The sequence below is a fragment of the Pelobates fuscus genome, chromosome 9 (assembly GCF_036172605.1).
Source record: "Pelobates fuscus isolate aPelFus1 chromosome 9, aPelFus1.pri, whole genome shotgun sequence".
Classification (NCBI taxonomy): domain Eukaryota; kingdom Metazoa; phylum Chordata; class Amphibia; order Anura; family Pelobatidae; genus Pelobates; species Pelobates fuscus.
This window is the reverse complement of record NC_086325.1, coordinates 106,560,827-106,586,960: the sequence shown is the minus strand read 5'-3', so window position 1 is coordinate 106,586,960 and position 26,134 is coordinate 106,560,827. Positions and strand designations below refer to the sequence as shown.

At 40.5% G+C, this 26,134-nt stretch overlaps 1 protein-coding gene across 1 annotated transcript in view; it reads right to left on the bottom strand.

Annotated features, from left to right (window-relative positions):
* MAPKAP1 (MAPK associated protein 1) overlaps positions 1 to 26,134 on the bottom strand; it is a 180,254-nt gene that overhangs the window by 95,015 nt on the left and 59,105 nt on the right. The window contains exons 4-5 of the mRNA XM_063431062.1: positions 17,054 to 17,226; positions 12,774 to 12,950 (exon numbers count right to left, since the gene is read on the bottom strand). Of these exons, the coding sequence (XP_063287132.1) occupies positions 12,774 to 12,950; positions 17,054 to 17,226 (350 nt within the window). The remainder of the gene's footprint in view (positions 1 to 12,773; positions 12,951 to 17,053; positions 17,227 to 26,134) is intronic.

The following is a 26,134-nucleotide window of genomic DNA, read 5'->3' as shown; positions in this document are numbered from 1 at the left end:
AGTCTGATAATGACTCCTTTACACATATTCTAATTTTAGAAAAGTCTGTTTTTCTAAAGTCTAAAACTTTTGTTTTTGTGTGGTGTGACTCAGTCACTGTTCTTATATTAAACCACACTGACTGATGATCACTGAATCCTAAACTTTCACCTACAGTAATATCTGATACCAAAACTCCATCTGTTAACACTAAATCTAGTATGGCCTCTTTACGAGTTGGCTCCTCAACGACTTGTTTTAGAGACAATTCCAGTAGGGAGTTTAGAATATGTGTGCTCCTGGAAACAAGTTTCTTGTTGCCTGTTAAGATATGCCACATTGGTTGCATTGTCTGATCTCACTTGAATGTGATGTCCAGCCAACAAGATTGCCTTGAGTTCTCAGTAATTTGACGACTTCTGGGAATCCTGAGAAGTCCTTTGCTCCCTTGTTGCATATCTACCCAGATGAGCTTCTAAACCGAAAGTTACGAATAAGAAAGAATCTTTCTTGGATTCCCCCAAATAAATATTTTTAAGGGAACCCAGGCAAATACGTTGAACCTTCGTTACGGACGTTCCTGAAATAAGAGCTAACTTTGTGCAGTATTTGTTGAGAATAATATTCCTAAAGGTGATTCTGCCTTTTTATCCATTGCATACTGCAGCTCACTGGAATCTCCTTTAAGGGTAGTCTTCTCGGGTTTCATCTTCCTTATCTATTTGGTCTTTCAAAGTGGATGTCTCTCAAATGGGAGAGAGTTGTCTTTTTTTTGCCCCAAAATTGAATTATAGGTATAAAGCTCTTGCTTCATCTTCATCCCCAAGCATTTTAAGCATCTGTTTTATGTTGAATTGACTCGTCTTGAGCCTTCCAATTTATTGACTTGACCACATTCATGGTTGGATGAAAAGTAAAAGTTTTTTGTCTCTTGTCCCCGTGAAAGCATTCTCCTTCTTCCTCTCTTTTCTCACTTGATCTATATTTTCAATAAACAGATTCACATTCTAAATTTGAATGTGACAATTATCTGGGCCTTTTTTCACCTTAGAAAAAAGCCTCTTTAATTCCTGAGAAGGAATAGATTGTAATGCTGCTTGTCTTACATCCAGAAAGGTTTTTTGAAAACTTTCCTGGAACAAGGAGAGGAAAGATGATTTTTCTCATTTTGTCAAGCCTAGGCAGCTTCCTATGAGCAAAGATTACACAGTTTTCTCTTTGAACCATCTGGTAATAGAGTGTTACAGATAGCACAGCATAAATGTTTGGTTTTGATTCCAATTTAACCGTCTCAGTTTTCTCAGTTGATTCTGCTGGATTAAACATCCTGAAAAAAAAAGGTAAAACTAAACAGAGTCATAAGGAAATAAGAGAAACCATTTAAAAGCAATAGGACTTAAAGTCCTACCTTAAAAATTGTAGTGCTTAGGGCACTGGTGTAGCCCACAGCATCTAAAGAGATTCACAACCAGCATTCTGATCAGCTTCTATGGATTTAACCATTTAGCATTTGAATTTTGGCGCCAAGTGCTGTGATTTCTTCTCACATGCTTAGCAGAGCTCAGTGGAACCCATTTGAACCAATGAAGAGAGGAGCAGCACAGTGCAAGCAATCCACTTCTCTGTCACAGTATGCAATGTTCGCAGCATGCCAACACCATTTCCTGCACGTGGCAAGGACTAGGCAATGAAGAGAGGAGCAGCACTAGGCCAATGGACCCCAGAGGAGGATGCCAACACATTGAACCTCCATTATAATGCAGCCACAACTGTGATACAGTTCCCATGCAATTCCACCTGCTGCCTCATAAAATAAAAACGGAACTCCCTGCCTATCCTCTCCCCTTAAAGGGACAGACAGATACTGGGTAAGGATAGTTGGTGTCCAGTTTTATATGCTATGGGAGAATGAATTAAGGAAGGTTTTGTAAGTTATCTATTTCAATTTATTAATAGACCTTACCTGTCCTTCCCTCCGCAACAGAGGCAAAAGCCTTACTGACGCTATCCATATGAAAAAATCTGAACTACATAAAGACCATGCAGAGGGTTTGAGTTTCAAAGTTATTTTCCATCCTAAAGTGGAACACTTGGGAAGTACAGGTGATACTCGAAAAATTAGAATATTGTGCAAAAGTTCATTTATTTCAGTAATGCAACGTAAAAAGGGAAACTAATATATGAGATAGACGCATTACATGCAAAGCAAGATAGTTCAAGCCGTGATTTGTCATAAGTGCGATGATTATGGCTTACAGCTCATGAAAACCCGCATTTATCAAACATATACAGAATTCAGATTAAAAAAAAAGTGCACACACACACACAAACGTGTATTTATTTGTGTTTGTTCCTCAATCTGTTTTTCAAATATTTTTGTTGTCAGGATGTTTCATGCTATTTTTTCTGCAATCTAGCACTTTTCCTTAGTAAATGTGAAACTTATCCTGCAAAGTGACTTAGTTTCGTCTGGGTTAAGAACATAAGCCAGGCCATTCATGATGGATCGTGCAAGTGAAAATAAAAGATGGTCTCCTGTGATCTTTCATTAGGATTTGCTTTTGTTACTGAATGCGGAGAACAAATGCAGGACCCTTGTAATTTGTATCCTCCTGCTCTACCTGTGGACGCCTCATCCAACCTGCCATGTATAAAGCCTGCGGTGATAAGTGAAACCTCCTCCTGCCTTTAATGATAGCGATCATTCTCAGCTAACGGGTCTCTCCATCTTCCTTTATGGCTGCAGCCTTTTTCAGTAGGTGCAGGGGGAGATTTGAAGCATAGGAGGTGTGAGGGGGAGGTGGGGTTATGTGAGGAAGAGGGGGAAGGAAAGATGTTGCTATTTGTCTGGCATGCCTCCTAGGCCCAAGTCAAAGTTTATAAATTAATGCTGATGTGAGGAAGATGAAGCTTTTACGCAATTGCTTTGCCAGTTAACACATTCTGTGCTAGTGTGGGTTTTGGGGGGTAACAGAGGGATCTGTAACTACAAGTTCCATTTGTAACAAAGTGTTAATGACTAAACAAAGTCAGCTAAAACAAAGTATGTATTAAGGAAGAAAATCAAGTCAATATAATAAATTGTAAAGCATGCTTCAGAATTGAAACCTTGCGCCAGATCTTCTGGTCAGCATTTTACAGTACTCACAAATCAGTCACCCAAACACGTATGTGTTAAAAATTATTGTTACAGAGATACGCAGATACTTAACGTTTATTCACTGAAAAGTGTGACTTTTTAAAAAGCACAGGGTTCATGAAGGTTCACTTGAACTTTTGATGCATGGGATAGATTTAAACAAAGATGGCAAAAGAAAGGCTGAACATATTAATGAATGAGCTAAAGCGCACTCAAAGTCATTAAAAATGATTGAAAAATATTATTTTCATCCAACCTTAATGTTAAGAAATCATTAGGCAAATAATACGCTTCTAAAAAATCCCTGCAGTATGTAAGAGTAGATCTGGACTGATATGGGAACCCATGGAAAATGCCAGGTTTGGTTATGAATGCTCTCTGGCTGTAGCACAAAGAGACACAGATGTATGTCTGTTCTTGGCATAACCGAGACAGCTAATGACTATATTTTGTGTCCTGTCTTCCCAATTGGGCAAAGGTCCTCTGGGCGTGAGCCGACTGGGCCCCTTGTTCTGCCCAATCTCAGTTATTGATTGCCTTTGGACATGTCTGTAGAGGATTCCCTGCAGGTCATTCACAGCCAAGGGTTGAATGGAATTCAGAAAAACACATAGCCAGCCCTTTGTTTGCTTTGGCACTGCCTGGTGGAGGCAACTTAATTTAAGAATTATTTATTATGGTTCTAATCCCACACTGATTATCAATAAAAATCCAAACAAAAGAAAACAACAATCTAGCCACTCCAAAAATTAATATTGAGTTAGCATAATCTAATTTACAATCTGTTTGCTGCTGTCCTTATCAATATTCCTATAAAAAGACAAGGATTGGAAATAAGCCATTCTTACACGCATTAAAAAAAAAACAAAAAAAACATTTAAATGATGATTTGTCATAAATATGCATATTAGATTATTAATATATCATATCAGATGATTAATATGGTATAAAACATAGTTGAAATAGACTAAGAATCATAGTATTTATGAACTTTTTACTGCAAGTACAACCAGAGAAAAAAACAAAAAAAACACAACAACAAAAAAACTTCACTGACATTATGACTGGCTCTAAAAAGGTCACTTGTGTATATAAAATATAAACATTTCACTTATATATACAATTTACAGATATTATTACTTCAAAACTTTAGCATATGACTCTTTGGCTTTTAAACAATAGATAACACAGCTATCGTGGTAGAAGTGGGCTTCGTGTGCACCCACATACTTCCATAATACTGAGTGTGCCATCAGCCAAAGCATAGTATGCTTCATGCACTATATGTTAATTACAGCTTCCTCTAAAAGCTAAATTATTATTCATTGCTCTCATTTCAAAAATAAATATACCATGCTAGGTTTAGATTTGTTGCTCAAGCCCATGAACAAAATGTTCACGTTCTTTTCACAAGGAAGGGAGCAATAAAAAAGTGCCCCCCCCCCCTATAGAAATTTAATTTACAACTTCTGGTGAAGGTACCATCCAGGACGAGTGTATGAGCCATCATCCAATTTAGAATATCTGGCCTTGCTCCTACTTAGAAGTATATCTACTTAGTGTGCAGAGCTAATCAACACCTTTTTATCCTTCTGGACAAAGAGCCAAGTTTTGAGAAAAGTTTTCAGAGGACAGCCCCCAGAACATCAATTAATGTATAAGCTAGCATCCTAAGGGTATGCTTAAAGCTGTAGCATTGTTGGTCCCTGTCTTAGATCTATTTCACAGTCAAAGCAAAATTAAGTACAACATACTTAATATCTCCGACAACCTTCAACATCATTACATTACAAACCTTAGCGGCTGCACTTTTATTGCATTGACATACAAATTTTATTTTAGGTGGGGTTATAGGGTGGGCAAATTGTTCACTTGATTAGCCAAATTCTATGGTCTTTTCCCTGACCAATTGCATGTACAATTCTCAGTTAAGAAAAATTAGGTTTCACACCTCAGGAAGACATTGATCTGTGGAAGCAGTAGAGCCATAGAAGTTGTAATCTGTGTATCCCCAACTCTTCAATTTTCATATCTCCAATATCTAGTTTTGATGCTGTAAATTTATTTAATAGAATATTCAGGAAACACTTACAAATTCAGTTCTATCAGCTCCATTATTGTCAATTTTACAAAATTTACATGTTGAATCCACTTTAACCTTTCTTATTAAATAAGATAATTCCTCAGACATCACCCTTGAACAGGGAGTAAGTCAGAGATGTCCATATTGTTTAATATGGCACTTGACCTCCATGTTACATTTCCTCGACTTTATGGGAATAACTAAATGCGCACTTACAGATAATCTGCTATAATTTGCTAACCCTGTCAAATTAATAACACACAACCTATGTATATTCACTACATACAGATTTATTAAGCAATACCTATTGTGCAATGATAAACAATTAAAGGGATACGATAAGTGCCAGGAATAGAAAGCTGCATTATCACCTCTCCCTGGCGCCCACCCCAGTCAGTGAATAAAGGGTTAAAAACCCTTTATTTACTTACCTTACCCCAGCGCCGATGTCCCTCGGTGCTGGGTTATGGCTCCACCTCCTCTTCTGTCTGGTGACGAGCCAACGCTAATGTGCGTGCATTAGACCTCGCCACAGGAAAGCATTGAATCAATGCAGAGTTTGAGGACATCCAGCGCCACTTACCGGACCTAAGGTACGTTTGGATCCAGGAAGCGCCTCTAGTGACTATCTGGTAGACAGCCACTGGAGGTAGACTTAGTGCTGCAATGTAAATATTGCAGTTTCTCTGGAACTGCAATGTTTAACATTGTAGCACTAAGTGAAATAGAAACACTGTACACAGACCACTTCAATGAGCTAAAGTGGTCTGGGTGCTTATAGTTCCATTTTAATATCTGCAAGTTTTCAAAGTTTTGTTTTTTAAAAACCTTTCATGTTTTGCTCAAGATCCAATTAAATAAAAAAAAAATGTTTTTCAAAGGCTGTAGCAAGATATAACATAGCACTAGCAGAGTAAAATCACATAAAGATGTATGTAATGGTATTACAGTTGATACTTGTGATTGTAGGATGCCTTCATTTTGATGAGTTCAAATAATTTATCTTCAATACATTTTATTCATTTCTTTTGTTTCTTTGTACAAAAACAAGTTGGGTTTGTGTGAGCTGCTAAATGCAACAGATTGCCAATGCTCCAATTATCTAACTGAATTAAAATGGCATAATTTAAAAGCATACTTAAACTGCATACTCTACAATTAAGGTCTCCTTTAAAAACTTTGTGTGACATTTGACAAACAACATTATAAGAACAGTGTTAAAATCACCAGTCTTCTCACCCCAGGTGGGTAATTTTGCTAGTTATACGAGAAGGTTGTAAAAGCAAAAATGTCAAAGAGCAGGGCAGACTATACTTTTTACTTCTTTTTTTTTTTAAGATTATTTTTCTTGTTATCACTTCTTGATTATGTCAAACTCTTCAACTCAGTTCTTTACAACTCCCTTTCACACTGCATGTGCTTATAATTTCACTGCTGGGTGGGCTAGCTTGTACATGCTGATCAAAGGATTCATGTCCTGGGTAACTAGTTGAGATGGTCAACATTATACGCAAATGTCTGTAACCAAAGGAATAGGGTTCCCATTCAAAATAAAACACAACTGCTAACAATTTCCAGAAAATTACTGTAATGATGCTCAGAATCTCAGAGTAAAGGCACTAAGCACCTGTCAACACATGGTGATATGTTACTCAATTTGACCTATGTAACCTTATGACATTGGAAAGTCAAGCATACCTTTTTTTGTTATTTATAATAATAAGAAAAATCTGCTAAGAACACTGAATAAATTAACCAGTGCCTGTACATCGTGCAAGCAATACAAAAGGACAAGGCAGAAAACTTTAATAATATTCATAAATAAAAAAGCAGCTCCTTCGGCTTCCACTTCTGCTTTAAAACGTGGTCATGGTGGTAGGAATCTGTATGTGCAGTGTTCCTTCTCCACGAGAAGCGTTTGATATGACCTGGCGAGGGCACCAATGACGTTTGACGGGAGTGGAATACAGCAAGTAGAGCTTTCTGCACTGGATTCCAGGTAAGTTATTGCTTTTTTATGATTTTAATTAAAGTACCTAAGCCAAAACATGATCTTTGGAAACAGATAAAAGCAATCCCCAGGAGGACGGGAGTGACAGCTTGTGGAGGTTTCCCTAATGTTACGGTATCCAAGGCCGAGGGTCTTTTGTGGAATGCAGAGGAACTTTACCCCTTCCACCATTGGCACTGAGGGAGGTGGTGAGAGGGAGCCTTAGGTGGTCTTGGAAAAGATGGCAGGCTTTTTTGCCTAGAAGGATTTGAACTAGGAGTCCAACTTACAACCTTTTCTTGAAGGAGTAACTTCCCAAAGGAGGAACAGACTCCTGACAGCCACTGTGTAACTTGTAGGGACAAAAACACAGCAGGTACATAAACATTTTTATCTCTGGCACCTTAAAGATAATGGGCAAAAACAAAGTGACATGTGGCACTGCACAAGAGAGACTGCAAAGTCCTATCAGAAAGTCTCTCACATGACAGGGATGAAAAGACTGATACATCAGTCAGGCCAATCATAGGGTGAAAACGTCCATACAAAGTTGGAAGGCTGTGCAAAGCATTCTTTCTGAACACGGTCCATATGATAAAGTACAATAGGAACACACAGAGGAGATAGAGAGTGAGAAAAAGCCCTCTACCACTCTGTGGGACAGTAGTGCAGCGCTGTACAATAAATTCAACTCACCCTATTTGAGTTGATTGGACAATTCGACTCGGTCACATATATTTGCATGTAAAAAGAAACAAAATAAAGACTGTATAGTGCAGAGTTGTTACAACCAGTGGGTGGAGTTAAATGTAAACTAACACACTCACATGAGTTGTCACCCATATTTGACAATATACTTATATACTCAGAGCCAGTTTTGGAAGGCTCTGAGCCAGGTGAGCATATTCTGTGAAATCTTTTACAACTTTGCTCTGCATTTACAGATCTCACTTAGAGTGTAAATTCTTTTGTGTCTCCTTTCCTCATAACGCATATTGAAAGCACAATCTCTGAGAAGATTTGAAAAGGGGGGTGTATGTTACCCTAAAACATACTCGCTGAGGATTTTAGAGCCTGTTTTCTAAAAAGGCTCACAAGCATGTGAGTGTGTTAGTTTACATTTAACTCCACCCACTGGTTGTAACAACTCTGCACTATACAGTCTTTATTTTGTTTCTTTTTACATGCAAATATATGTGACCGAGTCGAATTGTCCAATCAACTCAAATAGGGTGAGTTGAATTTATTGTACAGCGCTGCACTACTGTCCCACAGAGTGGTAGAGGGCTTTTTCTCACTCTCTATCTCCGCTGTGTGTTCCTATTGTACTTTATCAAAATAGTGGGTGATTTTTGGAGCACCCATAAAGTGTACTAGCTGCTATTACTGAAAAATTATTACACAAAAAATAGCGCCTATAACTCACACAATTGTTTCTTCTACGGTCCATATGATCCTTAAGGAAAGACCTACCATGCAATGGAATAGTATAGTCTTGAACAACATACAAAAGTTTTGCAACATTAGGAACAGACTCCCACAGTCTTGCCTCTTTAGGGGTGGCCAGGTATATATGTTGAAAATAAAAAAAGTTTCTCTCAGGTTTAATAATGGAGGACACAGTCTGATTAACAAAAAAGCATGAGCCTTATGTGGTTTTCAGGAGGACCTAATCTAAAGTAGACACCCTAGAAAAGGACAGTTGTGGAGCATCCTTGAATTTCAAAACGTGCAACACTTACAGCAAGAAAAAGGGACCTCTCGGAATGGTTGGCATCCTCCTTGGATACCTCAGCATTATCATCAAAATCATCTTTTGAGCTGTCCCAGATGGGTTGATACAGACTAGGAGCATTTCTTGACCAAGACAGGATCAGATTGCTTATTGTGTACTGTCAGAGCAGACAGCATATGTGAACAGTATTTACTGGCTTAGAGGGTCAGTTGGTGCACTCAGTTAAGAAAATATGGTATGCACTGTTATTCTAATGCAGAATTATGAACTACTAATTTAGCATAGTTCTGCAGACGAGAAAGGGCCAATGATGCCCAAAACAGACAAGAAAATGTCAAACTGTTTTAGAATTTACCTGGAATGGCTCCTGGAGACTCATAGCACCATAACTAATACAGTATAATGTCTACAATTGCATGACTGCAATAGAAAGTAATCAAACACTCGCAGTGCTCCTTGAAGTTAAACCATCTCGGGATGCGCTCACAAACAAGACTTCACCTCAGCCCTGCTACCACCCCCTTTGGACCGGCGGGGGACATCCCGATCCTCGCAGGGGACGGTCATCCCCACACAGCTGTCAGACCAAGCGACACAACCCAAAACTAAGCGAGACCGACTAGGCCTCACTGAGATGGAGGTACGGACGCAACCCAAGGCCAAACATACAATTATTAAGCCACCCAGGGACACCCTGGAGTTCTTCAATCAGCTATGCACACACCTGTGGAGGGGGCACAATACCCGGAGACAGCCCTACAAGCGAGTGATAAGAGAGATGCGGGCCTGGATCCGCCCGGCTACCAGGCGCCGCATATGGGAGATCCCCCCACGAGAAGCAAAGGCGGCCTCCCAGCGGAAACGCAGCCAAGAATCAACTGGGACCAAGGGTGCTCCGAGTTCGCCGGACTCCGGCACTCACACCCCCACGCCCCAGAATGACTCCCGCCAGTGTGCCCGGCCTGTTTTCTGCCTGACGGCGCCAGCAACCCTCGACAGAGCGGGCACCTCCCTGCACAGGGGAACTCTAAAACCTCACCGCAACGCCGAACAGGACACAGCGAGATTGCTGGCTGGCGGGATGCACAACATAATCGAGGTACAGTGGGGAACCCTACCAGTGAAAGCCCATACCCGGCGATCCTCAATAATCGGGGGCAGCGCCCACCTTGGCTTCGGGACTCTATACACCCTTAGACGGGCATAGGATGAAAATGCCTGAACCGCAAGGACTTAATGACCCTCCACCTTACCCACAAAAAAGGGGGATTTGGCATACAGTCCACATACAAACCGGACGCTTTCCTGCTTCTTATTCCCCCTGACTTTCGATGTGAAACATATTTCCAGTATACCCAACAGCCATGAGTACACCTCTCTCAAGTTACCTATTGTGCCTCCTATTGCATGCTCTCTATGTCCCACCCGTGTGATAAGCAATACCTGTATGTATACTGTTATTGCCTTGATAATTACGTAGCTTCAGTTTTATTTTTATTCTAACCACACGAGTATTCTGATGTTCAAGCTTAATTTTATAAAAAGTGCAGGGAAGCAGATGTATAATGCACGCTACTAGTTGACACTCCCTGTTACCAAACGCATAACTCTCTACTTGTCGTAAACCACCACTTGGATACACGCCAGCCTGAGCTGACCTTACACACCCAGGGACACCTTGTCTCTGATTATTCAAGGTCCACATACACATAGACTCAGAGCACCCGTTGCAGTAACATATTGCTTGTATTTAATCACATAATTTTGCTTAACTTAATTTTTAAGCTTACACTCAACGCTGCAGTCAGCGCACCTGTTGAATGTATTGTTTGACTTTAATCTTATGCTCTGATCTAACTTAAATGTCAGCTATCACAGCACTCCACTGCCATAGCGTAACAGCCTTGCTTTTCGTAATAATATTTAAAAAATGTGCCGTTATCTCAAAGCCACATATGTGACCTTCTGTGTTATTGCTATACTTATTAATGCTGTTGTGGCAACATAAGATGTTCTGTTATTCCATGCACGCAGAAAATAAAGAATTTATAAAAAAAAATAAAAATAAATTACAGCTCAGTCTAATGGGTGGGGGGCAAATAGTCTTTAAGACAGCCCACTTTGTCACACCATTTTGGAATGGCATGACAAAAAAAATAAATAAAAAACAAGTCAGAACTTGAAGTACTGCCCCTCTGCTGTGTTTCTGCTAATGCAGGTTTGGAAGGAAGATGCGGAAAGGTAGGTTAGCATAATGGGCTAATCCTGATATTCACTTTCTAAATGCAAGGTCACTTACTGGGTATAAACTCCTGCGTCAATTTATCTTGCGCCAGTTTCTCCTACTCATTTTAGGGAAGAACAATGATAAAATGACACTTTATTTTAACCCCGTTCTTCTCTTAAACGATGCACGGTTCATGCTTTGCATCTTACATTTCCTTTTTCAGAGGCTAATAAGCCAAACTGCAGCAGAGGGGTGAAATGTAATGACTTATCACTTTGCTGAGACATGAGTTCTATTTATACTTTGTCATTCTTTGTATTTTTTGGAATATAAGACACACTAGAATACAAGACACAGCCATATATTTTAACTAGTAAGTGGATAGTTAATACATTGCTAAACACAAATACACACACCAGTCAAGCCATAAGACTTGCTTTTCCCACAGAAATCTCACTTTAACAGTGCTCTCACTACTGCAAGGGATTCTGGGTAGGTGCATGCAAATGAGCTCAACAAAGCTAATTTTTGCCTCATAATTCCACTTTATACATGGATTCCTTGGAGTGTGTGTCTGCTGTATACAACAGCTTTGAAATACAACTCAGGAAGAGGAGCAAAGCCATTGAATCACTCATGGACAGCTATTTCATTGTTAATGCAACTCTTCAGCATGATGCACTTTAACAGTGCTCTCTGTGGGAAAAGCAAGTCTTATGGCTTGACTGGTGTGTGTATTTGTGTTTAGCAATGTATTAACTATGCACTTACTTCGGGTGGAAGGTGTTTTCATCCACACTTTTTTCCCCACCACAACTCTGTTGGTATTAACTAGAAAGTAATGTGTTTGTAGGGGATGTAGTGTGTGTTTGCAGGAGATATAATGTGTAGTTTGACACCAATGTGTGAAGAAGTTGCAGTATGTGTGTGTGTGACTGGGTAAGGGAGGAAATGTATATGTGTATAGTGGTGTGGGATGTATTGTATTATTATTTAAATGTAATATTTTTGCTTGTTTTATTGTTTATTCTCCCCTCTCTGCTTCTTATCCCTGGCCAGGGAGAGGGGGCATGATGGTTCTTGGTGATCTGGTGGTGAGGGACTGTTTAGTGTCATGCCTCTGAATGGCCAGGGCTTGCAGGAGGAATACTCTGAGTCTGACCGTGGCAGAGTTGCAGACTACAGTTTTCCTGGCCCTCTCCTGAAATATACAGCATGTACCCACTTCTCTGAAGCAATAAAACCCTAAAGGAACTTTAAACCTTTAAACAGACTTACAACCTTAAAAACCACAATAATAACTCCTTAAGTATCACAGTCTGGTCCCTAAAGACCCTCTGCTAGTATGAAATATTGTACTTATTTTGCATTTTAAGCTCTATATAGCGCTGTGATTGTTAAATGAGTGGGATCTTTTGATAGAGCACCGTTAAAGGCTATTTTGGTAGGACTGGATTATTCCACTGATCCTTAAGATTTTGAATTTCACCATAAAAAGATAGTAGTACGGTGATGACGAATTTCAGAAACCCAGATGTTTGTGACCTACAATTCAAATAATCCTCAATCATCGTAGCCATAGCTGTAGTTAAGTGATCTGATACAATAATAAATACTCACATCCTGACAAAGAGAGACTGCTTTGCCGCCAATCCTGGGGAAGAGTACTTCTCCACCAGAGCAAGTGTACTGAAACCAAACTTGTGTATTGGCTCATTGGAATCCAAAGGGGGGAAATCTGTGTCAACTTCTCCATCATCCTCAGCGATATGAAGGCAGAATGAATCCACATTATCACTGCAAGACAGAACCAGATGGAGACATGGATTTGAGTTTTAGAAGGATTTATGAGAGTAATGTACTTAGGTCATATTATGAATTCAGCGTAGTCTTAAAAAGGAATTTTCACCTTATCAGAAAGTGGTGATCCTCAAACATGGAGTGGTTTTAAACTCATGATTACATGTCCCAATGCACTTCTAAGACTACTTTGGATGTAGTGAGTTTTATATATATATATATATATATATATATATATATATATATATATATATATATATATTGTAAGTATACTTATGTAGAAATATAACTTCTAGTACATTTATAGCGTATTGTATATATAACTGTGTGCATGTACTGCTAAACATCTGGGACCACAATAATTATCAGAATATGAAGTAGCCAAAATTATTTCTAATGAGAAGAAGAAAAAGACAAAGCTTACTTATTTGTCATGAAAAATAGATCCAAGTTTCCATATTGTCAGAAGAATTTCAGTCTTAAAGCTAATAATCAAAAAGGGACTATAGAAGACATGGAGGTCTAAAATAACTACGTAAGGTTTACGACATGTTTAATCAGCACTCTTACATGACTCTTATCATCAGCATTAAAACAGGTAAATTATTATTAATTACAACATAATAAAGTATTGATTTGTAACATAAGTTAAGTCTATCATGAATATTTTTAAATTCCAGTAATGACTTGGCCTCTTTCACCTCCAGGGAAAGAGCAGAATTAAATGAAAGAAATCAGACTATATTTCAAAATGAGGTAACCTAATTGAATAAATTTGCAATGAATGCACATCATAAGCTACCAGATGTCAATTTTAATATGCAACATATTCAAACCCTTTAGTTCATGCTTTGGTTGGGTTTTTTTTTTTACACTTGGGGATCCCAAAGGTTAAACATAATTTAAAACCCAGGAGGATGCATCTTCATAAGAGACCTTCAGGTTCATTTCCTGCTGATTCTGCAAGAAGTGAATGACTGGATAGTGAAGCACCGAATAGGAATCACAAAGAGCCAACAGTACTAGCCACAAGTGGCTATAAAAGCCTCTGGACTAGCACTCGCTGTGTGTACGCTGTGTGTACATATGAAACAATGGGGACATGAATATAATGTGGATAAAATCTGCTCTGCTGGAGAGACAGAGCTATAACTCAGTCGTACGGAGTGTCGAGGGAAACATCCACTGCTAAACATTCCATGGAAATGCTTCATCCAAATAAAAGGAGAGAGGTTCAAAAGGTTTCATTAAATTGATGTATTGTGTGCTTAACATCTCAATCATACACAGTGCAGAAACAATGTGCTCAATGGTGTCTGCAAAGAGGCAGCATCATACCCACTTGCTGGTGCTAGGCTACATTCGGCTTACCGGGAACTACTACTTTCTGCGATGTATGATGTTTTTAAAAGCACATTCTCTACATTTTTAATGGGAAACCATACAATTTGGTGAGCTTTTCTCTGAAATACTAGCAGCTTTTACTTTAATGTATCACAGTGACTGACAAACTTATATCCTAGAAACGAATGACCAGTATTTAGTCATTGCCATTAGAAAACATCATCCCTTAAATATGTCATTACCATCAATAAATTTGGCTCTTTTCTTTAGAAACTAATGTCTAAACATGTCAGAGCCACATGTAGAAAGACCATTTCACACTGTCACCGTATTTGTTTTTGTAAACGCTGGTTCAGGTCTCTGACATGCCATCACACAAGGTATCTTACTGTCGATTATTTTTACAATATTTTTCTATATTTCTTTGTTTTATATTTTTTTTTTTTTGCAGTGGGAATGTTAATAATGTTTAAGAACTGACCTTACTTCAGAGTGTTTTCTTTTTTAAACAAAACACTTTTTAAAAAAACAAATACCACCACTAGGCATTTATTTTTTATTAGTTTTTTTGTGTTTACATTCTTTACATCCTTATTTTATAAATGAGTGAATATCAAGTTTATCTTGTGGCATATACAATAAACCAAGAAATGTGAAAAATTATAAAATATAAATAAATTTAATTTTACAGTTTGGCTGTTTTGGACAAATATAAATGACATTTCTAGTACTTAGTTTTGTTGATAAATCCTCTTGTGGCTAATGGGAATTCACATAAAATAGCCAGCTTTTTAAAAACAAAGAACCTGTAAATTAAGTTTTAAAGATGTGTCCAAAACGCTCCACCTTGCAACGGCAGCTCAAGTAGTGCTTAAAAATTAAGAATATGCAATTGACATAGTTGTGCTTTTACACATCAAGAATCCTTAACATCCTCAGTACTGCTATTCATTGCATAGAACTAGGGACCTCAGCTTCCAAACTCCCCCATTTAGAATCTGGAGTTTTAATTGCATGATTGATGCAGAAATTAATTAATCGCAAAGTGCATGCTAATTGTTTAATTGCTCGCTTGATCTATATGGATCATTTTCGGGAATTAAAAGGAACTGATTTACTCTGAGTATTGATTGAATGTGGCACTGAGTTATTTTGCTTGCTACCTGATTTGAAATTCCCTCAATTAATTCCCAAAACCTTTTGCTTCAGAGGCGACTGGATGAGTTTGCCCCTTCTGGCTGATCTATACTAACTTGTCATGCTTAAGAGATATTTATTATTAGAACCGGCAAGTAATAATGACACATTAATATTAGCACGGGCTGTACATTTCTACAGAATGGATTGTCAATGTGGAATTAAAACCGATATATTTGTCAGTATTCATTTTCTAGAATCATGTTGTGACCTGGGTGGACAAATTATTGGGCATTCCCTCTTCACAGAAGGCTTTTCAAAAAGCCATTATTAAAAGAAAAAAGCTCTTGGCCATAGAACGGTGTTCACACTGGTTTTTCAATATAATTTACCAGAATTTAGGTTAAAGCCGCAGCCGCTGACGTCTCAGAGGATTATTATTACTGTATATGGTGATTTATTTATTTATTCCCTTTGTAAATATAGGGTTTAACATGAAGGGATATCCATGGGGTGGATGTAACACCTTTATTTTATGCATTATATAAATTATATGCTAAAGGGGAAATGTCACTTTTCTGGAATTTTGGCATTTACACCATTGAGTAAAACATTAAAATCACCAATAACTTGTGTTGAAGTTTTCTTTTTTTCTTTACAAGATGCTCTATTTCTTTTGAATTTTGATTAAAGACATCACAATGCAGTTTAGACAAGGTAAAGGCAAACATTGCAATTAAGGAGCTGATATATAAAGTACTTTGTGTCTCTATAGGCTTTCTCTAGGCTGATAGTCATGTGCAAAGGACAGAGTTTATAACATTCATATAGAGAGAGTCAAGATGGAGGCGCCCAGGTGCAGGATAAAGAGTTGTGTATTTTTACATTTATTTTTATTTTTCACACCTAACATATACATATTTGTTAAGCATAGGGGATAAAAAAAAAAAACATGATATTAAAAATCCTGTTTTTATTAAAGGTCCTCTTTAAAAACATCTTTGTCTAAGAATGTATCTTTTGCAATATTTTACCCAACATATTGGTAATTTACCCAGCATCATTCATATTGCTTTGTGATTGGCTCAGACCATAACTTCTGATGATTTCAGCAAACAGAGGCAGTTAACATGCAAACAGAGGCAGAGGTAGCAGCTGCAGACTTGAATACAAGTAAGATTTTACTGTGTTTAGGATGGCAAGAGGGGGCCAGCGGGAGCTAGATGGTGATTTAACAATATTGGGTCAGAAATATATGTTTGCGTTCCTGACCCTATAGTGTTCCTTTAACTTTAAACCAGCTTCAACAACCACACAATTATTTTTAAACGATGACTTAGGCAAAACAAATAGGTAAAGATATAGATATATACACATAAACACACACACAGGGGTAAATATATGATAAATGTAGCTCACGATAACTGCAGAGTGAATGGTCGACAACTATCAATTAAAATGATATGGTTCAGTCTTACACAAATTAGGTTTCTATGCATGTTAGTTTAAAAAGTAGAGGTGAAAGTTTAGTAAAAAAAAGTCTTTGCTACATAGTCACCACAGGCGAATCTGCAATAGATACATTATTATGGCAGAAGAAACAGGCAGTAAGTGGTTACTTGAGTTTTGGTTCTCTGCCCTCCGTTGTGTACTGCCAGCAGATGAGTCCAATAAGGTCGTGGACTTTGGCATTGGCAATGGTAACTACGGTCATTGGTAGCATCTTGTCTTGGCTGGTCTGCATGGAGAGGTATACATCAATTTTCTTGGTTGCAGTGGTGCCCACATGACCCTGAAACAAAGATCAGAGAAAATAGGATCGTGGATAAATGGGTAGAGCTATCAGACACATTTCTCTTTAAATCTCGGTAAGGAGCAAATATCTAGATCTAAACAAAACTAATACAGTGTCACCTATTCTTCTCAGTGCAAGAACTAATTATACTGTGATAAAATTGACTGGTTTCAATTTTAACTTGGTAAGAAAACACTCAACCACTCAGACAAACTAGTGAACATTCACATGGTTGCTCTGCGGGTTCTGAGTTCAAGACCTCAAGGCAAGTAATAATTTCTCATGGCAGACTTGAAGTAACAGTATTTAGCAATACCCACTTGATCATCCATTATTCAGCCCACACCAGTTCTCTTTCACAACATATTATGTCATCCTTGCAATTATTCCCCCATGAAAACTTAGACATTAATTTAAAAAGTAGGCCCGAGATTATTGGGACTTGCACTCCCAAAAGACACTTGCCACAATTTTATAGATGATAATTAAACTGCAACCCCACTACGTATCTTTCAGTGCTACCCTAACAGTTAAGACCACCCCTTAATACCTACACTAAAGCAGATGTAAAAATGATTCAGTTACCTAATGTAGTTTAGTCCAAAGTTTCCCATGGTTGACTGACAGTCCCTAAGGCAGGGATAGCCAAGGCCGGAGGCTTATTCAATAAGGCAGAGTAGGCACCTACTTATCTGAATTTCAGGTGCATACTCTGCCTAAGTAGACCAGGGGCAGGGAGGAGGCAGTAGGTGACAGCGATAGAAGATCCCTACTGGACCCCAGGGAGAGGACCCACACCACCTCTTCCAAAGGTTTGGAGGCTGGAGGGACTTAAAAAAAAATAAATCCACAAGAAATAAAATTGAGAGTGTGTGTGCAAGAATATGTAAATGTGTGAGTGTGTCTATCAGTGAGCGTCTGTCATAGAATTACATATGTAAATGTGTAAGTGTGTCGATCAGTGAGCGTCTGTCAGTCTGTGTCAGTGTCAAATCAGTGAGAGTTTGTCTTTCAGTGAGTATGCGTATGTGTCTGTGAGTGTGTGTCAAATCAGTGAGATTGTGTGTCTGTCATTTAGAGTGTGTGTCAGTATGTCTGTCAGTGTCTAAGTGCGCCTGTCAGTGAGTTTTTCGAATTAGAGATAGTCTGCGCCTGTCAGTGAATGTTTCAAATCAGTGCGAGTGTGTGTCTGTCATTGAGAGAGTGTCTGTCAATGAGTGTGTGTATGTGTCTATCAGTGACTGTTGGTGAGTGTGTTTCAAATCAGAGATTGTGTGTCTGTCATTGAAAGTGCTTGCCAGTGTGTCTGTGAGTGAGTTTCAAATCAGTGGGATTGTGTGTCTGTCATTGAGAGCATGTGCTAGTGTGTCTGTATGTGAGTGTGGGTCAAATCAGTGGGTATGTGTCTGTCTGTGAAACTGTGTGACAGAGTGAGTGTGTTAAAAATGAGTGAGAGTGTATGTCTGTCATTGTGAATGTGTGTGTCTGTCAGTGGGAGTGTGAAACGGTCAGTGAGTGTGAGTGCCTTTGGCGCTCCCCTCCAACCGACGACCTGTTGTAGCGTGGCCGAGCGCCCGGTTCAGTATGCGCCGCATACTGATACCGGAGCCGGAAGATGACGTCATCTTCCGGCGCCGGCATCCCTACGCGGTGCGCGAGGGAGCTGAAGAGGAAGCACACATGGGAGAGTGCTCCCTCGCGCGTGTGCCCGCCTACCAGCCTGCCTACCCGCCCGCCCGCCCAGGAGCCCAGCAGCACCACTGGACCCCAGGGAATCCCTTCAGCACTCCAACAAGGTAAGGAGGCTGGGGGATTAAATTAAAAAAACAAACGTGTTAGTGTGAGTGTTTTTTTTTTATGTATATAAAATGTAATTTATTTAGGTACTGTGAGTTGGATTTATGTATATACTGAACATGGATTTATTTTGCATTAAATAGCAAAGAAACAACATGACAGAAAAGAAAAGTGTCAGTGTGAGTGTTAGTGTCTGCTAGTGAGTGTCAGTGTGTGTCTGTGAGTGTTAGTGTCTGCTAGTGAGTGTGTCTGCTAGTGTCAGTGAGTGTGTCTGCTAGTGAATGCTAGTGAGTGTCAGTGAGTGTGTCTGCTAGTAAGTGCCAGTGTGTGTGTCTGCTAGTGTCAGTGAGTGTGTCTGCTAGTGAGTGCTAGTGAGTGTCAGTGAGTGTCTGCTAGTGTCAGTGAGTGTGTCTGCTAGTGTCAGTGAGTGTGTCGGTGAGTGTGTCTGCTAGTGTCGGTGAGTGTGTCTGCTAGTGTCGGTGAGTGTGTCTGCTAGTGAGTGTCAGTGTGTGTCTGTGAGTGTGTCTGCTAGTGAGTGTCAGTGAGTGTGTTACTGTGTGTCTCTTACTGAGTGTGTTTGTGTGTGTATTAGTGAGTCTGTTTGATGTCTGTTAGTGAGTGTGTGTTTGTCAGTGAGAGTGTATGCTTTGTAAGTGAGTGTGTATGTATGTCTGTCGCTGAGTGTGTCTGTCAGTAAATGTGTGTGTCTGTTAGCTGGTGTGTATGCATCTGTTCGTGAGAGTGTGTGTGTGTCTTCAGCACTTACCTTTCTCTAGCGCCGGACTCCCTTGGCGCTGGGGATCCCTCCGCCTCTCAGCTCCGAATGCTCTTGCCGCGCACGCATTCAAACCGCCCATAGGAAAGCATTACTCAATGCTTTCCTATGGACGTTCAGTGTTTTAGAATAGCGGAAGCTCCTCTAGCGGCTGTCAGTGAGACATCCACTAGAGGCTGGATTAACCCTCGGTGAAACATAGCAGTTTCTCTGAAACTGCTATGTTTTCAGCTGCAGGGTTAAAACTAGAGGGACCTGACACCCAGACCACTTCATTGAGCTGATGTGATCTGGGTGTCTGTAGTGGTCCTTTAATTGTGTGTGCATCTGCATGCACTGGCGTACATACCGCGGTCGCAGGGGTCACAGCCCTGCAACCCCTGTGACCAGGTGCCCGCCGCCATGTGTTGCGGCCCAGGCCCGCGCAGAGTAAGCGTGAGAGGGGGGGGGGGGGGGGCACGGATCAATTTGCGCACTGGGGCCCCATGGGTCATGTGTACGCCACTACACCTACCCTGGTGTCTGCGTGGAGGGGGCGAGGATATGAATGACATCATATCCCTGCTCCCTGTGTACCACACAGCGCGGCTGGCGCCCAGTGATGGGGCTGGGCTGCAGGACAGGACTCCAAGGAGCCAGACAGCATGCATCCAGGGGACAAGATTGAACTGATGTAAGTATGTAATTGTGTATGTCTCTGTATGTATGTATGTATGTCTCTGTATGTATGTATGTATGTCTCTGTATGTATGTATGTAGGTCTCTGTATGCCTGTATGTCTTTGTCTGTATGTTTCTGTATGCCTGTATGTCTCTGTATGTACAAATGTATGTGTCCGTATGCCTGTATGTCTCTGTATGTACAAATCTATGTGTCTGTATGCCTGTATGTCTTTGTACGTATGTGTCTGTATGCCTGTATGTCTCTGTATACCTGTATATATGTATGTGTCTGTATGACGGTATGTCTCTGTATGCGTGTATGTGTCTGTATGCCTGGATGTCTTTGTATGTATGTTTCTGTATGTCTATGTATGTATGTATGTGTCTGTATGACGGTATGCCTCTGTATGTATGTCTTTATATGCCTGCATGTCTCTGTATGCATGTATGTCTCTGTCTGTGTCTGTATGTCTCTGTATGATTATTTCTGTGTTTGTATGAACCTTATTTTAAACGAGGGTGGGGGGGCACCAAAATGCATCTTCGCCTGTGTAACTAAAAATCCTAGCACCGGTCCTGGCTGTTTTAGACTACAAGGCTGCAGAGCAGCAACTTTGCATCAAAATCACTTTACTAAAACGAAGAGATTGAGGTTCTAAGACTTAAATATAGGTAGCAGTCACTAGGGTTCAAAATAATTCAGTACACACAAAGCAGTGCAAAAAAATGCCACTGAAAGATATTTATCTGTTACATAAACGTGTATTGGAAAGAAAATACACCATTAAAGAAACAAAAATAAAGTAACAAACACAAATGAGTAACACAATTATTAAAAGACTACGTAAGTTAAAAACAGAACTTGGGGTTCTCTCTCGCTGACCTGGGTTTGTTCCCTGCTGTCTGGCATCTGGCAACACTAGGGAGCCTCTAAGTTCTAATCAATGAACTCTGCATTAAACCCATGATCAGAGTGCTTCAACAGTGCTCTAAATCAGGTGCGCCCTGAGTGGTGCCAACCAGAGTGGCTCTCAGTCAGACAGCCATGTGTGCACTGCAAGCTAAACTGCCCCCTTTTCAGGTAGGGCTGCATCTTTATTGAACAGATTCACCCTTCCACTTCCTTTCTGGCTTGTCCACCTTTGGTCCTGGATCCACAATCCCAAATTTCTTGGTAAGAGCAGTGAACTTTTTTTTCACATAATCTTTTCTGCTCATTGCCTTTTCACAAAAATGTTCTACAACTCATACCCTGCAACATCATTTCTTACAAAGCCTTATCTCACAACAGACAGGGATTTGTCATCACAGTACCAAATTTGAGTTCCTCTTCTCCTTCCAGGATTTGTTCTCTAGTGTCTAGCATTCAGAGGATACCAGGGAAATCTCCATTTATCGCAGCTGTGCATTCAGCCAACACAAAAGTGCTTCAATCATGTTCTGCACTTGGGTCTAAGAAGAGCTAGACAGCAAAGCTCGATGGAAGCCAGACTCACCCACTCCCTGTTAAGTGGGGACCTTCCTTCTTTTGGGTGGCCTACCCCACCTGTTGCATCATTAGCATGTCTTCCTATCAGACATGTACACAAATTCTTTTCATCCGTGACTAATACAATTTCTATTGATCAACTCCCGAATTAAGCAATCTGCCCCATAAATCCCAAACAGATCGATTATTTTGGTCATATATTAACAAAATTTGTATTAATTCCTTGCAAGCCTACCTCCTATTGATGAATTCCCCCTACTCTCAAAGTTTGTACGTCAAGTTTCTTCAACTATGCTTACATTTATATATATTTGTTATTGCATAAATGTTCCTCTATGTTTACATACACAACACAGTGAGTGCTATACATACACGGTGTATCTCGTATACTACAGATGAAGAGAGATCCAGCACCTAGTTAGTGAGACAGAGGTCTATATTATGACTTTATGGCCATTAAACTTAAGCTCACATGACAGTGTCAAGGCAAACTTTTTATGTGAGACCTATGCCAGCAGTTAACCCGGTTGCTTTCAGGACAAGGTAAAATTTCTAATAAAGTGAATGGATTTTTTTTATCAACTCTCTACAAATTAATTAAAGCTAAATGTGGAACACATGAGAGTAGGTGACAGCACCATAAAGGGACTACGAGTTGAGAAGTAATTAAAAACTCATATTATCCCTGTATTCAAAATCTCTTCACTCTTCGGCAGCTGCATGGGCGTTTGTATTCCTTAAACATTACCAGTGCATTAACCTAATGTACACTTTTGAATAAAATAATATTAGTAACTTTTAGACTCTCGATTGCATGTCATGACATGCTAAATGTATTGCATTTTCATTAAACTTAGTTTAATCAGATATAGCACAGAAATCACCTCTTAAAAGGGACACTGCAGACTGCAGTCACCAGAACAACTACAGCTTTATGTACAGTGCCTTGCAAATGTATTCACCCCCCTTGGCATGTTTTGTTGCCTCACAACCTGGAATTAACATGGATTGTTTGCGGATTTGCATCATTTAATTTACAGAACATGCCCACAACTTTGAAGATTTTTATTTTTTATTTTTTATTATTGTGAAGCAAGCAACAAATTGGACAAAATAACAGAAAAGGTCAATGTGCATAACTATTCACCCCCCTAAAGTCAATACTTTGTAGAGCCACCTATTGCGGCCATCACAGCTCCAAGTCGCTTTGGATAAGTCTCTATGAGCTTGCCACACGTTACCACTGGGATTTTTGCCCATTCCTCCTTGCAAAACTGCTCCAGCTCCTTCAAGTTGGATGGTTTGCGCTTGTAAACATCAATCTTTAAGTCATTCCAACACATTTACATGTTTCCCCTTAAACCACTCAAGTGTTGCTTTAGCAGTGTGTTTGGGATCATTGTCCTGCTGGAAGGTGAACCTCCGTCCTAGTTTCAAATCACGCACAGAGTGGTACAGGTTTTGCTCAAGAATATCCCTGTATTTAGCACCATCCATCTTTCCCTCAACTCTGACCAGTTTCCCAGTCCAGGCTGCGGTGTTCTTTGGGTGACGTGATGTGTTGGGTTTGCGCCAGACATAGCGTTTTCTTTGATGGCTGAAAAGTCCAATTTTAGTCTCATCAGACCAGAGCACCTTCCTCTATACATTTTGGGAGTCTCCCACATGCCTTTTCGCCAACTCAAAACGTGCCATTTTGTTTTTTGCTGAAAGTAATGGTTTCTTCTGGCCACTCTGCCATAAAGCCCAACTCTATGGAGCGTACGGCTTATTGTCGTCCTATGTACAGATACTCCAGTCTCTGCTGTGGAACTCTGCAGCTCCTCCAGGGTTACCTTAGGTCTCTGTGCTGCCTCTCTGATTAATGCCCTTCTTGCCCAGTCTGTGAGTTTTGGTGGGCGGCCGTCTCTTGGCAGGTTTGCTGTTGTTCTTTCCATTTGGTTATGATAGATTTGATGGTGCTCCTGGGGTTCATCAAAGATTTGGATATTTTTTTATAACCTAACCCAGACTTGTACTTCTCAACAACATTGTCCCTTACTTGTTTGGAGAGTTCCTTGGTCTTCATGGAAGTGTTTGGTTAGTGGTGCCTCTTGCCTAGGTGTTGCAGCCTCTGGGGCCTTTCAAAAAAGGTGTGTATATGTAGTGATAGATCATGTGACACTTAGATTGCACACAGGTGGACATCATTTCACTAATTATGTGACTTCTGAAAGTAATTGGTTGCACCAGAGCTTTTTATGGGCTTCATAACAAAGGGGATGAATACATACGCACATGGCAATTTTCTGTTTTCTATTGCTAAAAAATACTTTTATGTATATATTTTTCTCATTTCACTTCACCTACTTAGACTATTGTGTTCTGATCCATCACATAAAATTCAAATTAATAAAACATTGAACTTAAGGCTGTAATGTAACAAATTAGGGTAAAAAAAAGTCAAGGGGGGTGAATACTTTTGCATGGCACTGTAGTTGTTCTGGTGCCTACCCCTATCCCTGCAAGCATTTTAACATAAACATGGCCTTTTCAGAGAAAAGGCAGTGTTTGCATTACTGTCTATTAATACCTCTAGTGGCGGTCACACAGACAGCCATTAGAGGTGTGTAGCGGGTAATCCCTACTACTGCTACTGCTTCAACCTTGGCTGGCCCAGGTATTGTACTTCCACCATCCCAGATTGCACTTACTGTTCAGTACAGCTCCTACACGAACCAGATGTTCCTCCCAAGTATCGCTTTATATGGCGATGTTGTCCCGGTATGCACATTCATAGTCCTGGAGGCCATCTAACAGCTGGTCCACCATCCCCTGGAAAGTGGCCGGAGCGTTCTTCATCCCACATGACATTAACTTAAACTGGTACAGGTCAAAGGGGGTGATGAAGGCGGATTTGGGGACAGCATCCGCCGCTAGGGGAATCTGCCAGTACCCCTTACACAGGTCGATAGCAACAAAATCTACTGTCTGCGTTCTCTCTCAGTTTGTCGGTCCCCTAAACTGACCTCCTCTATGGACCCAGCCTGGGTTCCATCCTCCAGGTCAGGCAGGGGAAGATTGTCATAATCCTCCAAAGTTGGCGCACAAATGGCGGCGACATCCTCTGTCCGCTCGTGGTAGAGCTTCAGAATGTTCACATGTAACAGGCGTCGGACTCCGGTACCCGAGAACGGGCTGATCACATAGGTAGTGTCCTCTTTCTATTCTACTACCCTGTATGGGCCCTGCCAGACAGGTTTCAGCACCAACACCTTTTGCCCGAAAGCTACGGTTCCTGGCACCCTGATCATACTATGTGCGCTGGCGGGCCACTCTGAGGTTCTCCTGCACCAGATGGGTAAGTTCCTCCGGTCGGTCCCTAAACTAGAGCACATAGGGGACGATGGGGGTTCCTTCCTGATCTACACCTCCCTCCCAGTGTTCCCGGACTAGGTCTAGGGGTCCCCTCACTCAGTTCGACGGGGAAGATCAGTTTGAACTGGGAAAACCCAGTAGATTCCTCAGGCACCTCCTGATAAGCAAACAGGAGATGCGGAAGGAATTTTTCCCACTCCTTGTGAGTCGCTGCAAGGGTACGGAGCATTTGCTTCAACGTACCATTGAAGCACTCGCACAGGCCATTGGCTTTGGGGTGGTAAGGGGAACTCAGAATCAGTTTGATGCCGCAGAACTTTCACAGTTGGTGGGTCATTTCGGCAGTAAATTGGGTGCCCTGGTCCGAGAGGATCTCCTGAGGAAAACCCATCCGGGACAACACTTGTATCAGGGTTTCAGCCACAGTCTCTTTCCGAATATTGCTCAGGGCTACTGCCTCGGGATACCGAGTCGCATAGTCCACGATGGTCAGAAAGTACTTCTTCCCAGAGGGACTAGGCTTAGCTAGGGGATCCATGATATCAACAGCTACTCTGCCTAACGGATCGTCAATAATGGAAAGGGGCTGCAGCGGGGCCTTGTATCGGTCTGGCAGTACTACCTTAGATCCTTGGAGATGCCGGGCTAGAAGAAGCTTAAGGTAAGTCGAGATGCTATACGACTCCTGCCCATATGCCCTGCCAAGGGGATATTGTGAGCTGGCTTCAGCAGCACATACCGATATTTCTTGGGTGCTACCAACTGCTTGGTGGAAGCAGGAGCTGTAACTGGTTCCTTTTTCTCGGCTATGCGGTATAACTGCCC